Source organism: Ostrea edulis, chromosome 7 (genome assembly GCF_947568905.1).
Source record: "Ostrea edulis chromosome 7, xbOstEdul1.1, whole genome shotgun sequence".
NCBI lineage: Eukaryota > Metazoa > Mollusca > Bivalvia > Ostreida > Ostreidae > Ostrea > Ostrea edulis.
Window position 1 is genome coordinate 216120 of NC_079170.1, and position 14848 is coordinate 230967.

Consider the following 14848-nt stretch of genomic DNA (forward strand, 5'->3'; position numbering starts at 1 on the left):
ATTATCAGTTTTCCGGACTTTTTTGGCTGTGCTTGCAGATATTCATTTGATATTAGGTACATTGCTTTGCCATAACAAGTTACAGATCAAATTTGAATTTCATCTTGGTCCATTGATTTTCCATTAAGTTATGGCCCTTGGACGTAGAAAAATAGCATGAATTGTTAGTTTACATCCAAGTTTCTTATCTCTGTAGATAAGAATTAAAAATACTACACTCATTAAAACTTCTAGCATAGTAATACTACAATATAGCTAAATTATTCATGATCATCTACATGTCACAGTTTGTTGACTTGGTTAAAGACCTAAACCTAATTATAAATTTGTCTTTTTTCTTGGTCTAGTCTCTACTCGAATAGTAGTTGATTTCCAACCATTCCTATCCTGGTTCCCCAATTTTCCCTTTTACCATAACCTACATAATGAACTTTGAATATTGTTGTGGTACAGTGATTTTTGCAACCGGTAGGGGACTATGTATTGCCATGCAATACTCTCAGAATGCTTGACATGTTGCTATATAGCTACAGGGAAATGTTCACACCTGTTTTATTTTTGTCACTTTTGCCCTCGTTGCTATAGGGCGAATTTAAGAGTGGGCGAAACTGTTTCATATTTCACTTTTAACACAAAAATGGGATGAAACTATCTGCAAGTGTAGAAAGACAAAAATAACACGGGGCGAAAATAACCCTTTTACAGTAGTTATGAGTAATTCTTAAATATTTTCTAATTGATTTTTAGCTCACCTGAGCTGAAAGCTCAAATGAGCTTTTCTGATTGCCTGTTGTCCTTCGTATGTCTGTCTGTAAACTTTTTACATTTTCGACTTCTTCTCCAAAACCACTGGGCCAATTTCAACCAAACTTGGCCAAAAAACATCCTTGGGTGAAGGGCTTTCAAGTTTGTTCAAATGAAGGGCCAGGTCCCTTTCAAAGGGGAGATAAATCACAAAAATGTGAAAATAGGGTGGGGTCATTTAAAAATCTTCTTCCCCAAGAACCACTGGACAAGAAAAGCTGAAATTTACATAAAAGCTTCCTGACATAATGCAGATTCAAGTTTGTTAAAATCATGACCCCCGTTGTGGGGCCACAATAGGATGTAAGTTTGTTTAAAATCATGGCCCCCGGGTGTATGATGGGGCCACAAGGGGGTCAAAGTTTTGCATACAAATGTATAGAGAAAATCTTTTAAATCTTCTCAAAAACTACCGACCCAGAAAAGTGGAAATGTACATGAAAGCTTCCTAACATAGTGCAGATTCAAGTTTGTTCAAATCATGCTGCCTGCCCCCCCCCCCCCCCCCCCGGGATAGAATGGGGCCACAAAATAGGGGATCAAAGTTTTACCTACAATTACCTACAATTATATAGGGAAAATCTTTAAAAATCTTCTCAAGAACCACTGAGCCAGAAAAGCTGATATTTACATGACAGCTTTCTGACATAGTGCAGATTTAAATTTCTTAAAATCATGATCCCAGGGGGTATGATGGGGCCACAAGGGGGGATCAAAGTTTTGCATACAAATAGCTCATACTTCAGGGTTAGGGTTAGGTGTTCAGCATGGTCTGCCATCAAGGTCATGTGACTCTTTTCACAAGAAAATCTTACGATTAAGATGAAAAGTTTTCAAGTTTGGTATGAAGCATCTTTGGGACAAGGGGGACATAAATTGTCAATTTCAGGTCTCCAGCACCCCTGGGGCCTTAGAGGCGGGGCAAAAACTGCCCAAAATTGACCAATTTTCAAAAATCTTCTCCTCAAGAACCGCACATGTGTAAGAAAAACTAAATGCATGGTGATGGAGAGCAGGAAGGCCTCTACCAAAATTGTAAATTTCATAATCCCCGGGGTAGGGGTTCTGACACCAGGACGGGGCCAAACTTGGTACAGTCCCTGAAACGTTCTTCTTTCCCACTTGAACGGTGAACGAACGCAGAGCGATTGGTGAACGAACGCAGCGCGAACGATGAACGCACTTTGGTGAACGGTGAGCAAATGCAGAGCACAAAGCGAACGATGAACGAACGCTGAGCGCACGCTGAACGCAAAATGATCTATTTACTCGGAATGTTTCGGATTTTTCCTTGGGATTTTACTTATTTCATAATCAAGTAATAAAATACATGTACATGTATATTTCATCAATTGATAAAAAATTAGATAAACCGGAATCGTGATACAGCATATTTTACAGTTCTGGATATATTCAATGTAATATATTTTTGTACAAGTACTGAGTATACATGTATATATTTCATGAAATTATCGCAAATTGTACATTAATACTCGCAACAGTCATACACAAACAAAAGCAAATTTCGTATGTACATTGTATATACCATTACATGTACAGATACATTTAATGCATGGGTATAATATATAAACAATGCATTTGAAAAGGAAAACACTATATAATAGTCTACATGTGTAGTGACATCCAGAATTAACAGGTGTTCATGTATGGCTTCAAACTTTACCAGCTTGATCATTCAGGATACCTGTAATTAACAAACACCCCTGAAAGGATTCAAGATAGATGCAGTAAACAAACAATACGGACAGTATACCCTGTGTCAACACCTCAACACTTCTAACAGTATTAAATATTCCTACTTACATTTTGTGTCATTCATTTGTCGCAGCTACATCGACCTTAGGAAATAATCAGTACAAAACTTTCTAGTTTTATTATTGCTGTGACCATAGATTGCAGTTAGATCGTGCAATATTTGTATATATTTGATGCAGATAAAACTGTTTATTGTACTGAACTACCCGTAGAATGTTTAAAGGCTAATGCAGAATCGTACCAGATAAACAATCACATCTTTGCATTAAGGACAAATGTTACAAAAGTTTCAAATTTGGCAAGAGTAGTAAATATCAGTTAATTGACAATGTCTTTCATAGATATAGGTGTAAAAATAGCTATATCAGTTTGACATTCTGACACGTACATACGGTACAATGTACATTATCATAATGTAGCATCGTTTGTTTGTTTTTATTTTTCAAAGTAAGGGGGATGACTTGTTTAAAACTCTTGTCAAGCAATGCAAAATAATTATAATAATTTGTGCCCGAACTTGTAAATGATAAATCGTGAACACAGGGGAAGAGGTTTTCATTACCTGAAACTGCCTTATTTTTTGTACTTGGGTTAAATTCATAACGACAAGCTCTAGACTTATGTTCGTCTCTCATTTAGAATTGTTTTTAACAAAAGCTCAGATGAACCTTTCGGCATTCACAGTGGATAATCCTGACATTTTGTACTTCAAAATTAAATTTCTGATATAGTAAGAAAGTATCCTTCCACTCTTACGCACACGTTCAATTTTCATTTTCGTCTTGCTATCAAGATTGGTCCTTTCACTTTGGTGTTCCGAATGACAATGAAAAGACTGAACGATGAACGAACGGTGAGCGCACGCTGAACGCTTTGTGAACGGTGAGCGCACGCTGAACGCAAAACTGTGAACGGAGAGCGCACGGTGAACGCACACTGAACGAATGGTGAGCGAACGGGAAAATGGTAAAGTAGAACGTTTCAGGGACTGTATATAGTGTTTATGTGTAAAACACTTTAATAACATCTTCTTTAGTGCTGTTGATACTATATTGAAACTAAATAAATATTTAGAAAGAGCAGGTAGTCCTTTACCAAAATTGTAAATTTGATGATCCCATGGGTAGGGGTTTTGGTATCAGGGTGGGGCCAAAATGGTCAGTTATTAAATGTGTGAACAATAGACATTTTTAACTTCTTGTCAACTATCTTTCCAATTCTTTTCAAATTTGGTATGAAGCATCTTTGGAAGAAGGAGGACATAAATTGTAAATTTCAGGATTCTTGCACCCCTGAGGCCTTAGGGCGGGGCAAAAACTGCCCAAAATTGACCAATTTTCAAAAATCTTATTCTAAAGAACCGTTCGTAAGAAAAACTAAATGCAAGGTGATGGAGAGCAGGAAGGCCTCTACCAAAATTTTAGTCACAAAAGGTCACACTATTACACAAAAGGAGGTTTGGCATTGAACACCTGATGATGCAATATGTATGATTAAATACTAAAGCAATTGCGTTAGATACATAGCTAGTGGGTTAACCCTTGACCTCGATCATTAGACCACTGGGCTGTTTCGTCAGAGGTCCTAGGTGTGATTCTCAGCAGAGGAAAATATTGTCTCCGTTACCCTAGTAACTAATTAATGTGTACAGAGTGTATAATATAGTTATCTTGAACATTGATATCTCAAATACCATGGATATGTCAAAGTGAGTTTGAAGGTTTGATCCTCAGCAAAGGAAAATATTGTCTCTGTTACACATACTGTTCGTGTATCTCAAACATCGATATATCAAATACCATGGACATGTCAAAGTGAGTTAGAAGTCTCAACTACATTTTCTTTATATATTTTAACCTCAATATCTTGACCCCTCTGATATTCCAAAGTTTTTTCTCAGGCCTATCAAGTTTGAGATAACGAGTTTGACTGTATAAACATTAATTGTTAGCTGCATATTTAATTTTATTTTTAACATAATGATTCAAACATATAATTTACATTTATCTTGTATTCATATTTGGAATTGCCGTAGCTATTCCATTTAAAAGTTAAGTATAGATACATGAGCTTGCATTAATCGATATGAAATTTTTATGTCTTACATTTAGCAAATATGCACTGAATTTTCAGTCAAAACACGGATAATCATTAGCGTAGCACAATACACATTCTACTTTCAGGCATTGCTGTCAAGTGCTAGGATATCGACTTTTTGCAAAGGCGTACGACCTACTGGACCAGACAGATGACAATATGAAACTCGAGGTAAACAGTTACGTCGTCCTGTGTTACAGATTAGTCTCTTTGTTGTAGACACTGTGTGTAGTGTATAGGCCTTCATGCATTACGACAGGCCTATAAGATGTTAAAAAGAGATGTAAACTGTGTGTAGTGTATAGGCCTGCATGCATTACGACAGGCCTATAAGATGTTAAAAAGAGATGTAAACTGTGTGTAGTGTATAGGCCTTCATGCATTACGACAGGCCTATAAGATGTTAGAAAGAGATGTGCACTGTGTTGAGCTGAAGGTGAGAGCTCGATTGTAATTATCCCAGCATAGCACCGTCCACCATACTGCAACCCTGGCTGTTGAGTATCAGTGCACACCAAAGACGATGTTCCATCTGACCTGTTTGGGAATCGACACTTGGTCTCGTTATTTCTGTTTTACGAAACCTAACTGCGTGTTTGAATCCTCAATGACGTAATACAAGTATCAACTTTTCGAAGCGAGTTACGTCCCTTTGCAGGGTCAGTCAAAGGTCACTCGGTGAAATGCCAAGTTTTCCTTCTTTGCCAAATGTAAGAGGTTACTGCTGTGAATTAGGGACCAGTCAATATTTCTTGGTAGATTTTACATCATCCAGAATATATATAATATGTAATTGTATACATTAGCCTATGTATCCTCAGAAGTTATAATGAATGTCATAACAGTACATTTGATATACTTTTGATACCTTTAGTTTGTGACAACCTATCAGATTAACATTATCTTGTACATGTGATATAAGCCTTTCTAATCCTCTTCCTCTTCTATCTTTGAATGAATGCCTATTAGAGTGGATGTGTGAGTAAATGGTAGATAAAATAACCTGTACCCCTTAGTCAGGTAAGTTTGTAAAAAGCCTGACTGTCATTATGTGAATAAATGTTGTGTGAACCTGGGGAAAAAAATTTCTTGGGGGGTTGGAACCGGTGCAAAATGCAATAGGACACACATTTATTTTGACTTACATACAGATAGGACTCCAACTTTTTTATTTTCAACACTGATAGGACAGCTATATTTTTTTTTTTTTTTTTTTTTTGCAAATGTATCAATGAACAAAAAATATTATAAAGTATTTTAAACTTTTAATTCAACTATCTTACAAACAATAATACTGAATTGTATGCATGCTTTAATTATTTCTTGTCCAAGTTGAATATACTAGCTAGAGACAACTGAACCTTTGAAAAATTTTAATATCGAAACATTTAGTTAAAAATCACTAAAGAAGTGTATTCACCTATGAATAAAGTTGCTAAAATTACATGTAAATTTTGCATGGAGTATGGATTTCTATCATAGAAAATAAAAATGGTGTATCATGTTGGTCATAACTAGAAGGATACAGACCAGAATTTAACTAAAGTCTAAACACATCTCTAATAATTTGATAGTTTGCCAATTTACAACCTACATCATTGGGTCAAATACTGTCTGACTTGTTTCATACTGATTGTTAGGCCGTTCTTGTCACACTGATTTTGACTACAGATAAGTCCATTTACCTGATCAAGATATAGGGCTCACAGCGGGTATGACCGGTCATCAGAGGATGTTTAGTCCTCCTAGGCACATGATCCCACCTCTGGTATATCCAGGGGTCCGTGTTTGCCCAACTATCTATTTGTATTGCTTATAGGAGTTATGAGATTCGTCACTATTCGTTATCTTCACTTTTCATAGAGAATACCGAGATGTGAAAAATACTTGCAAGTACATGAGACAAAAATTCAGTAAAACAGTAATTAAAAAATATGCAAAATGTAGCACTTTCAACGACAAGTTAACAAAAAGAAAAAAATAATTTGATATTAAAACTGCAGATCAGAAAATTAGCTAACATACAGAAATATGATTTGTTCATCATAAGATGGCGGACAAGGGACATAACCTGCATGCAGTGTTGATACGTACATATTCATCTTGGTCTTAAAGATACATCTTTCTCAGTCTCTGAAAAACAACTGACAACAATTCTACAAAACAAATCAACAATGAAGTAAAGTGCTTGAATTAATGAAAATAAAGAATTTTTAAAATAGTAAACGCTGATGTGTGAGTTTCTGTGGGGTAAAATGGCTGCATGATTTGTCGTGATGCTGTAAGCAATGCATTTTACATTCTGTTATGATCAGCAGGTCAGGACTCTCTGATGTAGATTGTTCAGGAGAAGATTTTGATGTTATACCCTATCAAACTAAGCTTTGTGGACTTAAGGCCAGATGATATAAACAAATTTTTCTACCTTTAGCACTGAAGAGTTCCCATGGTAAAAAAAATACTTTGGTTGGTTTTGGTTTTCTCATTTATAGTTGTTTGGAACTCTTCTGTGTTTTAAGAGCAGGAAAGGGGGTCAGTAAAGAATGTAAACAATTGTGATGCCATAATCATTCAGGAAAAATTATTAGTAAAAAACGTCATCAAAGGTTACAGAATGCTAAGAAAGGTTATGCATTATCCCTTTGACGTAAGATAGTGAATGTTGATGCCAATAACAACGTGGTGATCGAGGAGAAGTTGGATGAATCAAGAAAATTTTTTTTGTCTGGTGACAATTCACAAGAATGCCTAGGGAATGAAGAAACATATCCATCTGATGCATCAGAGAGTGAGGAATCGGAAGAAGAGCATGAGAAGATGATTTGTTGGAGACGAGTTGTGGAACTTTGGAATTCTAGTGGACAATTTGGAAAAAGGTTGTGCTGCGTATGGTAGATCACTAGAATTAACAACGCATAAGACATTGTGAGGACGAAAAACGGTATGGACTTGGATCATTGCTATATATAAGATGTCAGCAGGAAGCATGCAGTTATCTTTCTCCTGTTTCTACTGGGAAACGTGACATAATGCAGAAATTAATGTAAAATGGCACATCAAAGAGATCCTGTATTAGGCATTTCTTTATTTTTTTCAGAGATGAATAGCAAAGGAAAACCAAGAGTGACAAAAAAAAAAAAAAAAAAACAAACAGTAAAATCATAAATGCCATTATTATTTTCAGAAGTTGTAAAATTTTACTCTTATATTATGGGAGATAACTCTTATTTGTTTATATTACACTTTAAACATTAAGTCAACATATTATGAAGTTTATTTTAATTTGTAAACCTTTACTGAGGGTGCAATGTCCATATATGTAATTTTATTGAAGCAGCAATTGATATTTTCCAAGTGTAAAATTTGTTATGCATTAATATTTTACATGTTATGTTGTAAATCTAATATCAGTACACTCTGTTCTCCCTGACAACCATTTTTTGAGGTATAAAAAAGGTAAGCAGATGAAGAATAAACTAAATTACTATGATAACTATTGTTTTGTACTTTTTTTTGAAATATGGAAAATATTTCACTCTCCAAGTCAAAGGAGAAAAGAATTCAAGGAATTATCCACTTTTATAAAAGAATGACATCATATAAAGTCTCTTCGAAAGAAAAAATTTGTTTGTATCATCTGCCCTTAAAGCAGCTTGTCATTGTTCAAAGTAAACCCGATAAAAAAAATTGTTGAATGCATCTTGGTATACACAATCAAGTTAGCAAATACAGAACACCCAGCACTTGAGTGGAGAATAAAATTGTTCTACACAATTACACCTGCACAATAAAGTTGTTTATGGTTTATATATGAGTATTGTGTTTCAGGGCCTTTTAATTCAATACTGGTGTGTGTTAAGTTAAGTGCTGTATGATAGCTAATTAATTTTATGTGACGGTGGGGAATACTTAGATGTATGTAAGTTTGTGTCTTACTCTGTTTGAATTTTTAGATCCATAATTTACAACTCAGCATAAACGTTGTGGTCCCAGGGCCCTGTTCTTTTTATTGTTATCTGCCATCAGACAGTACACAGGTTAATTTACCTATAGTGAACTTTAATTTACCTGTAGTGAACTCAGCTGATAAGGATTTTAAGTGTCCCTTAAGTTACATGTTGTGATCTATGTTTTATTGATTGAGAATGTGTATAGGCCAGCTTGTTTGTTAATGAGTGCTTTTAAAGGACAAAAGTTGATAAATTTAGGTGAAACTCAGGAATGAAAAAAATGAAACCTTTAACAACCTCCACAATAAGCAAGGTTAGGTGAATGCATAAGAGCAGAAACACAAGTACAGACATACATTGTTTAATTATTGTAAAATCCTGCAAAATAAAAGGGGATTATTTTTTACCTTACCCTGTACATCATAGGAAGATTAAACATTGAATGAAGTCACATGGCTGGATTTGTCATGTGACTCGCATGAAGTCACATGGTTGGATTAGTCATGTGACTCACGCAGGATTGAGAAGTTCGATTGTGTGCTCCTGTTCACTTCTGTATTCATACATTGTTTTAAGATTTTAGATAATTTAAGATTTTAGATAATGTTTGTGAATCTTGTATGTATAAACCAGTCTTCTGGTGAGGATCGTACAGCTATGTTAGACTTGATTTCACCAACTGGATATCATAAACTTATCTAAAAATAACTTGAGTTTGTCTAGATGGCTTTTGACCTAAATAATACAGTATTCAAAACTCTGCCAGTGAAACCAATAATATACCTGTACATAGATCAAACCTGGTTTATCTTTACTGCATGGAATGACCCTGACCTGATTCTGAGATCAACTCCAGTATACGGACAAATAGTTCATTCTAGTGTAGTATTAAGCAGTAATGCGTCCCAATGTTTTTATGGTTGACAGTTCCAACATTTATGGATGGTTGACAGATCAACAGTTGATTGTTCAACCTTACCATCCTTGAGTGATACCATGAAAGGTGTCAATTGTTGACCTGTCGACCTCTGGCTGTCGGGGGTTAGGGTTAGGTGTCAACCTCTGGCTGTCGGGGGTTAGGGTTAGGTGTCACCTGTCAGCCTCTGACTGTCGGGGGTTAGGGTTAGGTATCAACCTCTGGCTGTCGGGGGTTAGGGTTAGGTGTCAGTTGTTGACCTGTCAACCTCTGGCTGTCGGGGGTTAGGGTTAGGTGTCAATTGTTGACCTGTCAACCTCTGGCTGTCGGGGGTTAGGGTTAGGTGTCAGTTGTTGACCTGTCAACCTCTGGCTGTCGGGGGTTAGGGTTAGGTGTCACCTGTCGACCTCTGACTGTGGGGGGTTAGGGTTAGGTGTTGACCTGTCAACCTCTGACTGTCGACCTCATTGAACCAATCAGCAATAAAAAAGATATTTGCACAATAATTTATAAAACGAAATTTGACAAAGGAACTATTTGTCCGTATACTACTGTCGTCGTCACAGTCTAATTCTTTGTACTAAATCAATCTTATTATTATACCCGCCGAACGAAGTTCAGGGGGGTATATAGGAATCACTCTGTCTGTCTGTCCGTCTGTCTGTCTGTGCAGATTCGTGTCCGGGCTGTAACTTCTTCGTTCTTTGACTTAGGCATACCATGTTTGGCACACAGGTGGATCACCGTGAGACGATGTGTCGAGTACCTTCATGAACTCTATATGACCTTGACCTCAAGGTCAAAACTAAAGGTTTTTTAAAATGGATTCGTGTCCGAGCCATAACTTCTTTGTTCTTTGACATAGGCATACCATATTTGACACATGAGTGTATCACCATGAGACAATGTGTCATGTACCTTCATGACCTCCATATGACCTTGAACTTTGACCTCAAGGTCAAAATTGATTATAGGGTTTTGACATAGTCATACCATAAGACATGGGTGTATCACCATGAGACTATGTGTCATGTACATTCATGACCTCTTTATGACCTTGACCTTTGATCTCAAGGTCAAAATTATATGTTTATGCCATGGATTTGTGTTTGGACTATATCTTCCTTTTTCTTCTACAAAGGCATACCATATTTTTACACTCGGGAAAGAGGTAATTTATACCTATTAATAACACCCTTTGGGAGATTGGGGTAAGCGGGGGGTATTCTTAGTGAGTATTGCTCACAGTACCTCTTGTTCAGAATTGTTTTATGATGACTACTACATGTTTCTTTCAGAGATTTATCATGAATAGTTTTATTTTAAGAAATGTTATGCATGCAGCTGGTGGCTCTCAGAAATGAAACTGACTGCCACAACATATTGGGGTATAGCAAATATTTGAATATATGTTCTTCTGGCAATCATTATTTTTCGCTGCTCACCATATCCGAATCATCAATGGTACGGACTACCTAATATTGTTTTGAACTTAATCACTCCATATCATTATCTTCCCACTATTTTATTCCATAATCACATTGTTTTGTAAGATTTCCCTCGAAATTTTTCTGATTTCTGTAATTTTTCAAGAATAATTTTATTTTCATCCCGACCCGACCATGGTACAAACTCTCTAAACCATAGTCAGTAAACACGCTTTACAACGTAACCACCACCATTTTTATCACTCAGTACAATAGTGTATCACTCTTTTCACCAATGTAGTTTATCGATACTTGTCGTTTTTGTGTGTTATTTGTTTATGTAATTTATGTCTCTTGATAAAGACGCGGGTTGCGTCGAAAATTTGAGTTTTAAATAACCAACAGTGTCGTGGCCTTTTCAGTGCTTTTATCTTTTATATGTGGAAAATGTTTTCGTTTTGTTGTGGTAAATTTGAAATGTCTTTGAGAGCTATCAGCTAATGACATGAATCAGATGTAGAACCACCACACTAGCTCCCAATTACCCTTAGCAATTTGAAAGAGGCAGATTAGTTTGCTAGTAGTGGGGGGGGGGGGGGAGAGATAAAGGAATAAATATAGAGGGAATTTCACAGTAAGATAGATGATCTTAACCAAAAGGTGACAAAATTTGCAAGGTGTCACTTTCTAATGGCGAGTAAGTAGGTAATTATGCCTAAGGAGACTTTCATCAGATGAGAGATGGCCTGCTGATTGTTTTATGATGTGCATTTACTTAATTTCCCTATTGTCTGATGAATTTGGTTTCTGATTGAATGATTTTTTAATTCCAGGAGAAGCTTATTCGACTGCTCACACCCGAGAAGTTCGCTGTTGTGGGGGTTCAGCTTTTCTACTGCAAGAACTTTGAGTATAATCTGAACAAACTGAAGGAGGGAGACGGACATTCGCACGCATAATCAGAAAGCTGGGATATCATATGTTGTGTTACATAATCCTGTCTGATAAATTAGGTTGATGTGGTGGGGTAACAATGCATGAATACTTTATTCAATTGTGTTTTATTGCTAGGAAATATAAGGAGAGATATTTAAAAAATAAACATTTTGGCCAGTTTCAATTGATATGACAAATTGGTAATAGGTAGTACTTTTGATATTTCCTAATATCCAAATATAAGTTATGTTTTATTTAAATACATGTACTTGCAAAAATGATTCATAGAATAACTCGGTGTCTGTCATGAAAAATTGTGATTTGATTGGAATGACAGATTTTTTTTTTACTATTTTTGGTTACACAAAGTGAACATGGATTTTGTCAGTTCTGTATGTTCATGTTAATGTTATATATCAGCTTTATTGTGATATGGTTTGTTTGGTGTGTGATGTGGTAAATTTCTCTCTATCCAATCATATTGCTTGTAAGTTGCAGGATCAGGCAAATTTAAATTCTGCTGAATTTATTAGAATAGACAAATTTATGAACTGACTGATAATGAAAATAATTGAAAGAGAATTAGTTCAAGTTCTCTTTTATATTTCTCTAGTGTATAAATAACAAGTGTGAGAGTTTATTTTGAATTTATTAATTAAGATAATTAACAAAGTGTTTTATCAGTGACATGAATTGTCTTCGCGCTATTATTATTATTTTCTGTGTGTAACATACCCTAGTCTATGGGAGTGCCGTCAGTCAGTCGTACAATACTTGGGGTTTTTTTTAGATATAAAGTGCTGTACATTAACATGTATATGTACACTACATTGTATTAATGTGTTGTCATTAGATATAATGGTGAGTTGTGTACAGAAAGTGTACTAGTTTTATTGTTACCTACTGTTGACTCATGGTTCCTGTGTTGTTACAGAGACAGGTTCAGGAATGCTGTAATACATTACCGGTTTGTAGATTTCAGACATCCTATTTTCCAGTGTAAACTTGTTTTTCCCCGTGTAATTTGCTGAGAGACGTGTACTCAATGTATACTAGTGCTGTTGTCTATTTATCTGGTGGTATACCTTGTAAAGCTCATTTGTGGTAATATTAATTATTTTGCTATTAATCGATGTATACCTGCCATGTATATTTGATAGACATGATTTGATATGTAATTTAGAGTTTTATCTATAATTTTTTTTTTTATTTGATTTCACACATGGGTATGAGATTTGTATTTATTTCTTTAGAATGACTAAATAAATATATGTCTTTTTCCTGTAAAAATAATTTTCTACTGTTTACACATGTCCTGTATTAGTCTGTACCCGATTTCTGAATTGACAATGTACAAGTTAATAAAGTCTTTCAATTCTTTGTTTATAAGTCTGAAATAGGATAGAAATTAATAAAAAAATTGATATGGAATTCTCTATAATCATGACTAATTTATAATTTATGAAATTCTTTTAAAGGAAGTTATCAAGTGTTGATGTTGATAGAACCTTTGCATTGCTGAGATTTTGCTTTGTTTTACATATATTTCGATGACATACTAGGTGCTTCAAAACTGGGGGGTGGGGGGGGGGTTATTAATTTTGGTCTACCTGTTTCTGAATAGTTTTCTCGAATATCATTTGAGTTTCAGCAGCAAAACTTTACAAGAAGATTGATTTGTTTGTTATTTAACATCCAGTTATTAATTTTTTACTCGTATTGGACATTTTTGGCTGGGTGAACATTTACAATATTGTGACTACGGGATCTTCAGTATGGAGCGCATTACCCACTAAAGATTCTGCTTAGTTTATAACACCCCCTTTATATCCTACATTGTAAATGCAGATAACATAATCAAAAGGATTCTTCAAAAGTAATTCTTTTTTACAAACTAATCCTGCAATGATTTCAACAACATTTGGAAGAATAGGTCTGGGATGACGCCAAACAGTGTTCAAAGTTTTGTATGCTTTTAACTTTGCAAAGGATTTTTCTACAAGAGATCTATGCATGGAAAGTATTCTATCCAATTTTTTGTGTTTCCGTCTTCCTACTGGATTTTGTCTATTTATCTATTGGGAGGAGAACAGTCCAAAAACATCTCTACCCCTCCAAAGCATAGGCTCTGAAGCACACAGACAATGACGTACATCCAAAAGTGGATCAGGAGGTGGGGTCAATAGGAGTAAGTTTCCGCAAAAGTCTAGCAATATCAGGAGGTGGCAGCATTAGGGCTGGACCTGCAGCTATTACAGCATCTTCTCTCCTCATTTCCGACATTTCTATTCAAACAGAAAACGCTTTCATGTAGAAGAAATTAGAATATGCAGTCAAAATATATTCATTAAAAGCTAGGTGATAACTTGCGCGATTGTAACGAGATACTATACGGAAATACAAATGGTTTTGAGCCATTCTATAGAATGCCGCATTTAGTGGTTCTAGAAAGCAGTTTGTTTGATTTGATTATTTATTTCAATTTGCATTTCATGGTTTCTATACTTTTTGTCAGTAATCGATAGTGCTGTAGAGGTTCACCCAGCCGAAAATGTCCAATGAGACATCATCAGTTTTAGGTGAAGAATCGTGCTAATGGGGGCTTCTTTAACATGCCAATGCCTGCAACAACACAGGACCTCCATTTGTAAAGTAATTTAAGAGAGACCCGTGATTCTCACTTCTAAATGTTTGGTAAAGGAGCAATCACTACTTATGTTTACGTCATGGGTTTGACGCAGCCATGGCACGAGCGGGCTCAAACACATGACCTCCCAGTCATGAAGCGAAAGCTCTACCACTGAGCTACCCCCGACCTCCCAGTCATGAAGCGAAAGCTCTACCACTGAGCTGCCATGATTAGTGCTTTACAAGAAGAGATAAGACCCCATCTCTTTTACATGCTTACCTTTTGACAGGTTTTATAGTGTAAGCTTTGTCTT

The 14848-nt window shown here is 35.7% G+C and overlaps 1 protein-coding gene across 1 annotated transcript in view; it reads left to right on the forward strand.

Annotated features, from left to right (window-relative positions):
- The window catches only part of LOC125654014 (uncharacterized), a 29223-nt gene extending 15876 nt beyond the window's left edge, over positions 1-13347 (forward strand). Inside the window, exons 10-11 of the mRNA XM_056145908.1 lie at positions 4764-4848; positions 11804-13347. Of these exons, the coding sequence (XP_056001883.1) occupies positions 4764-4848; positions 11804-11929 (211 nt within the window). The 3' untranslated portion in view covers positions 11930-13347. The remainder of the gene's footprint in view (positions 1-4763; positions 4849-11803) is intronic.
- Positions 13348-14848: the final 1501 nt, after the last annotated feature.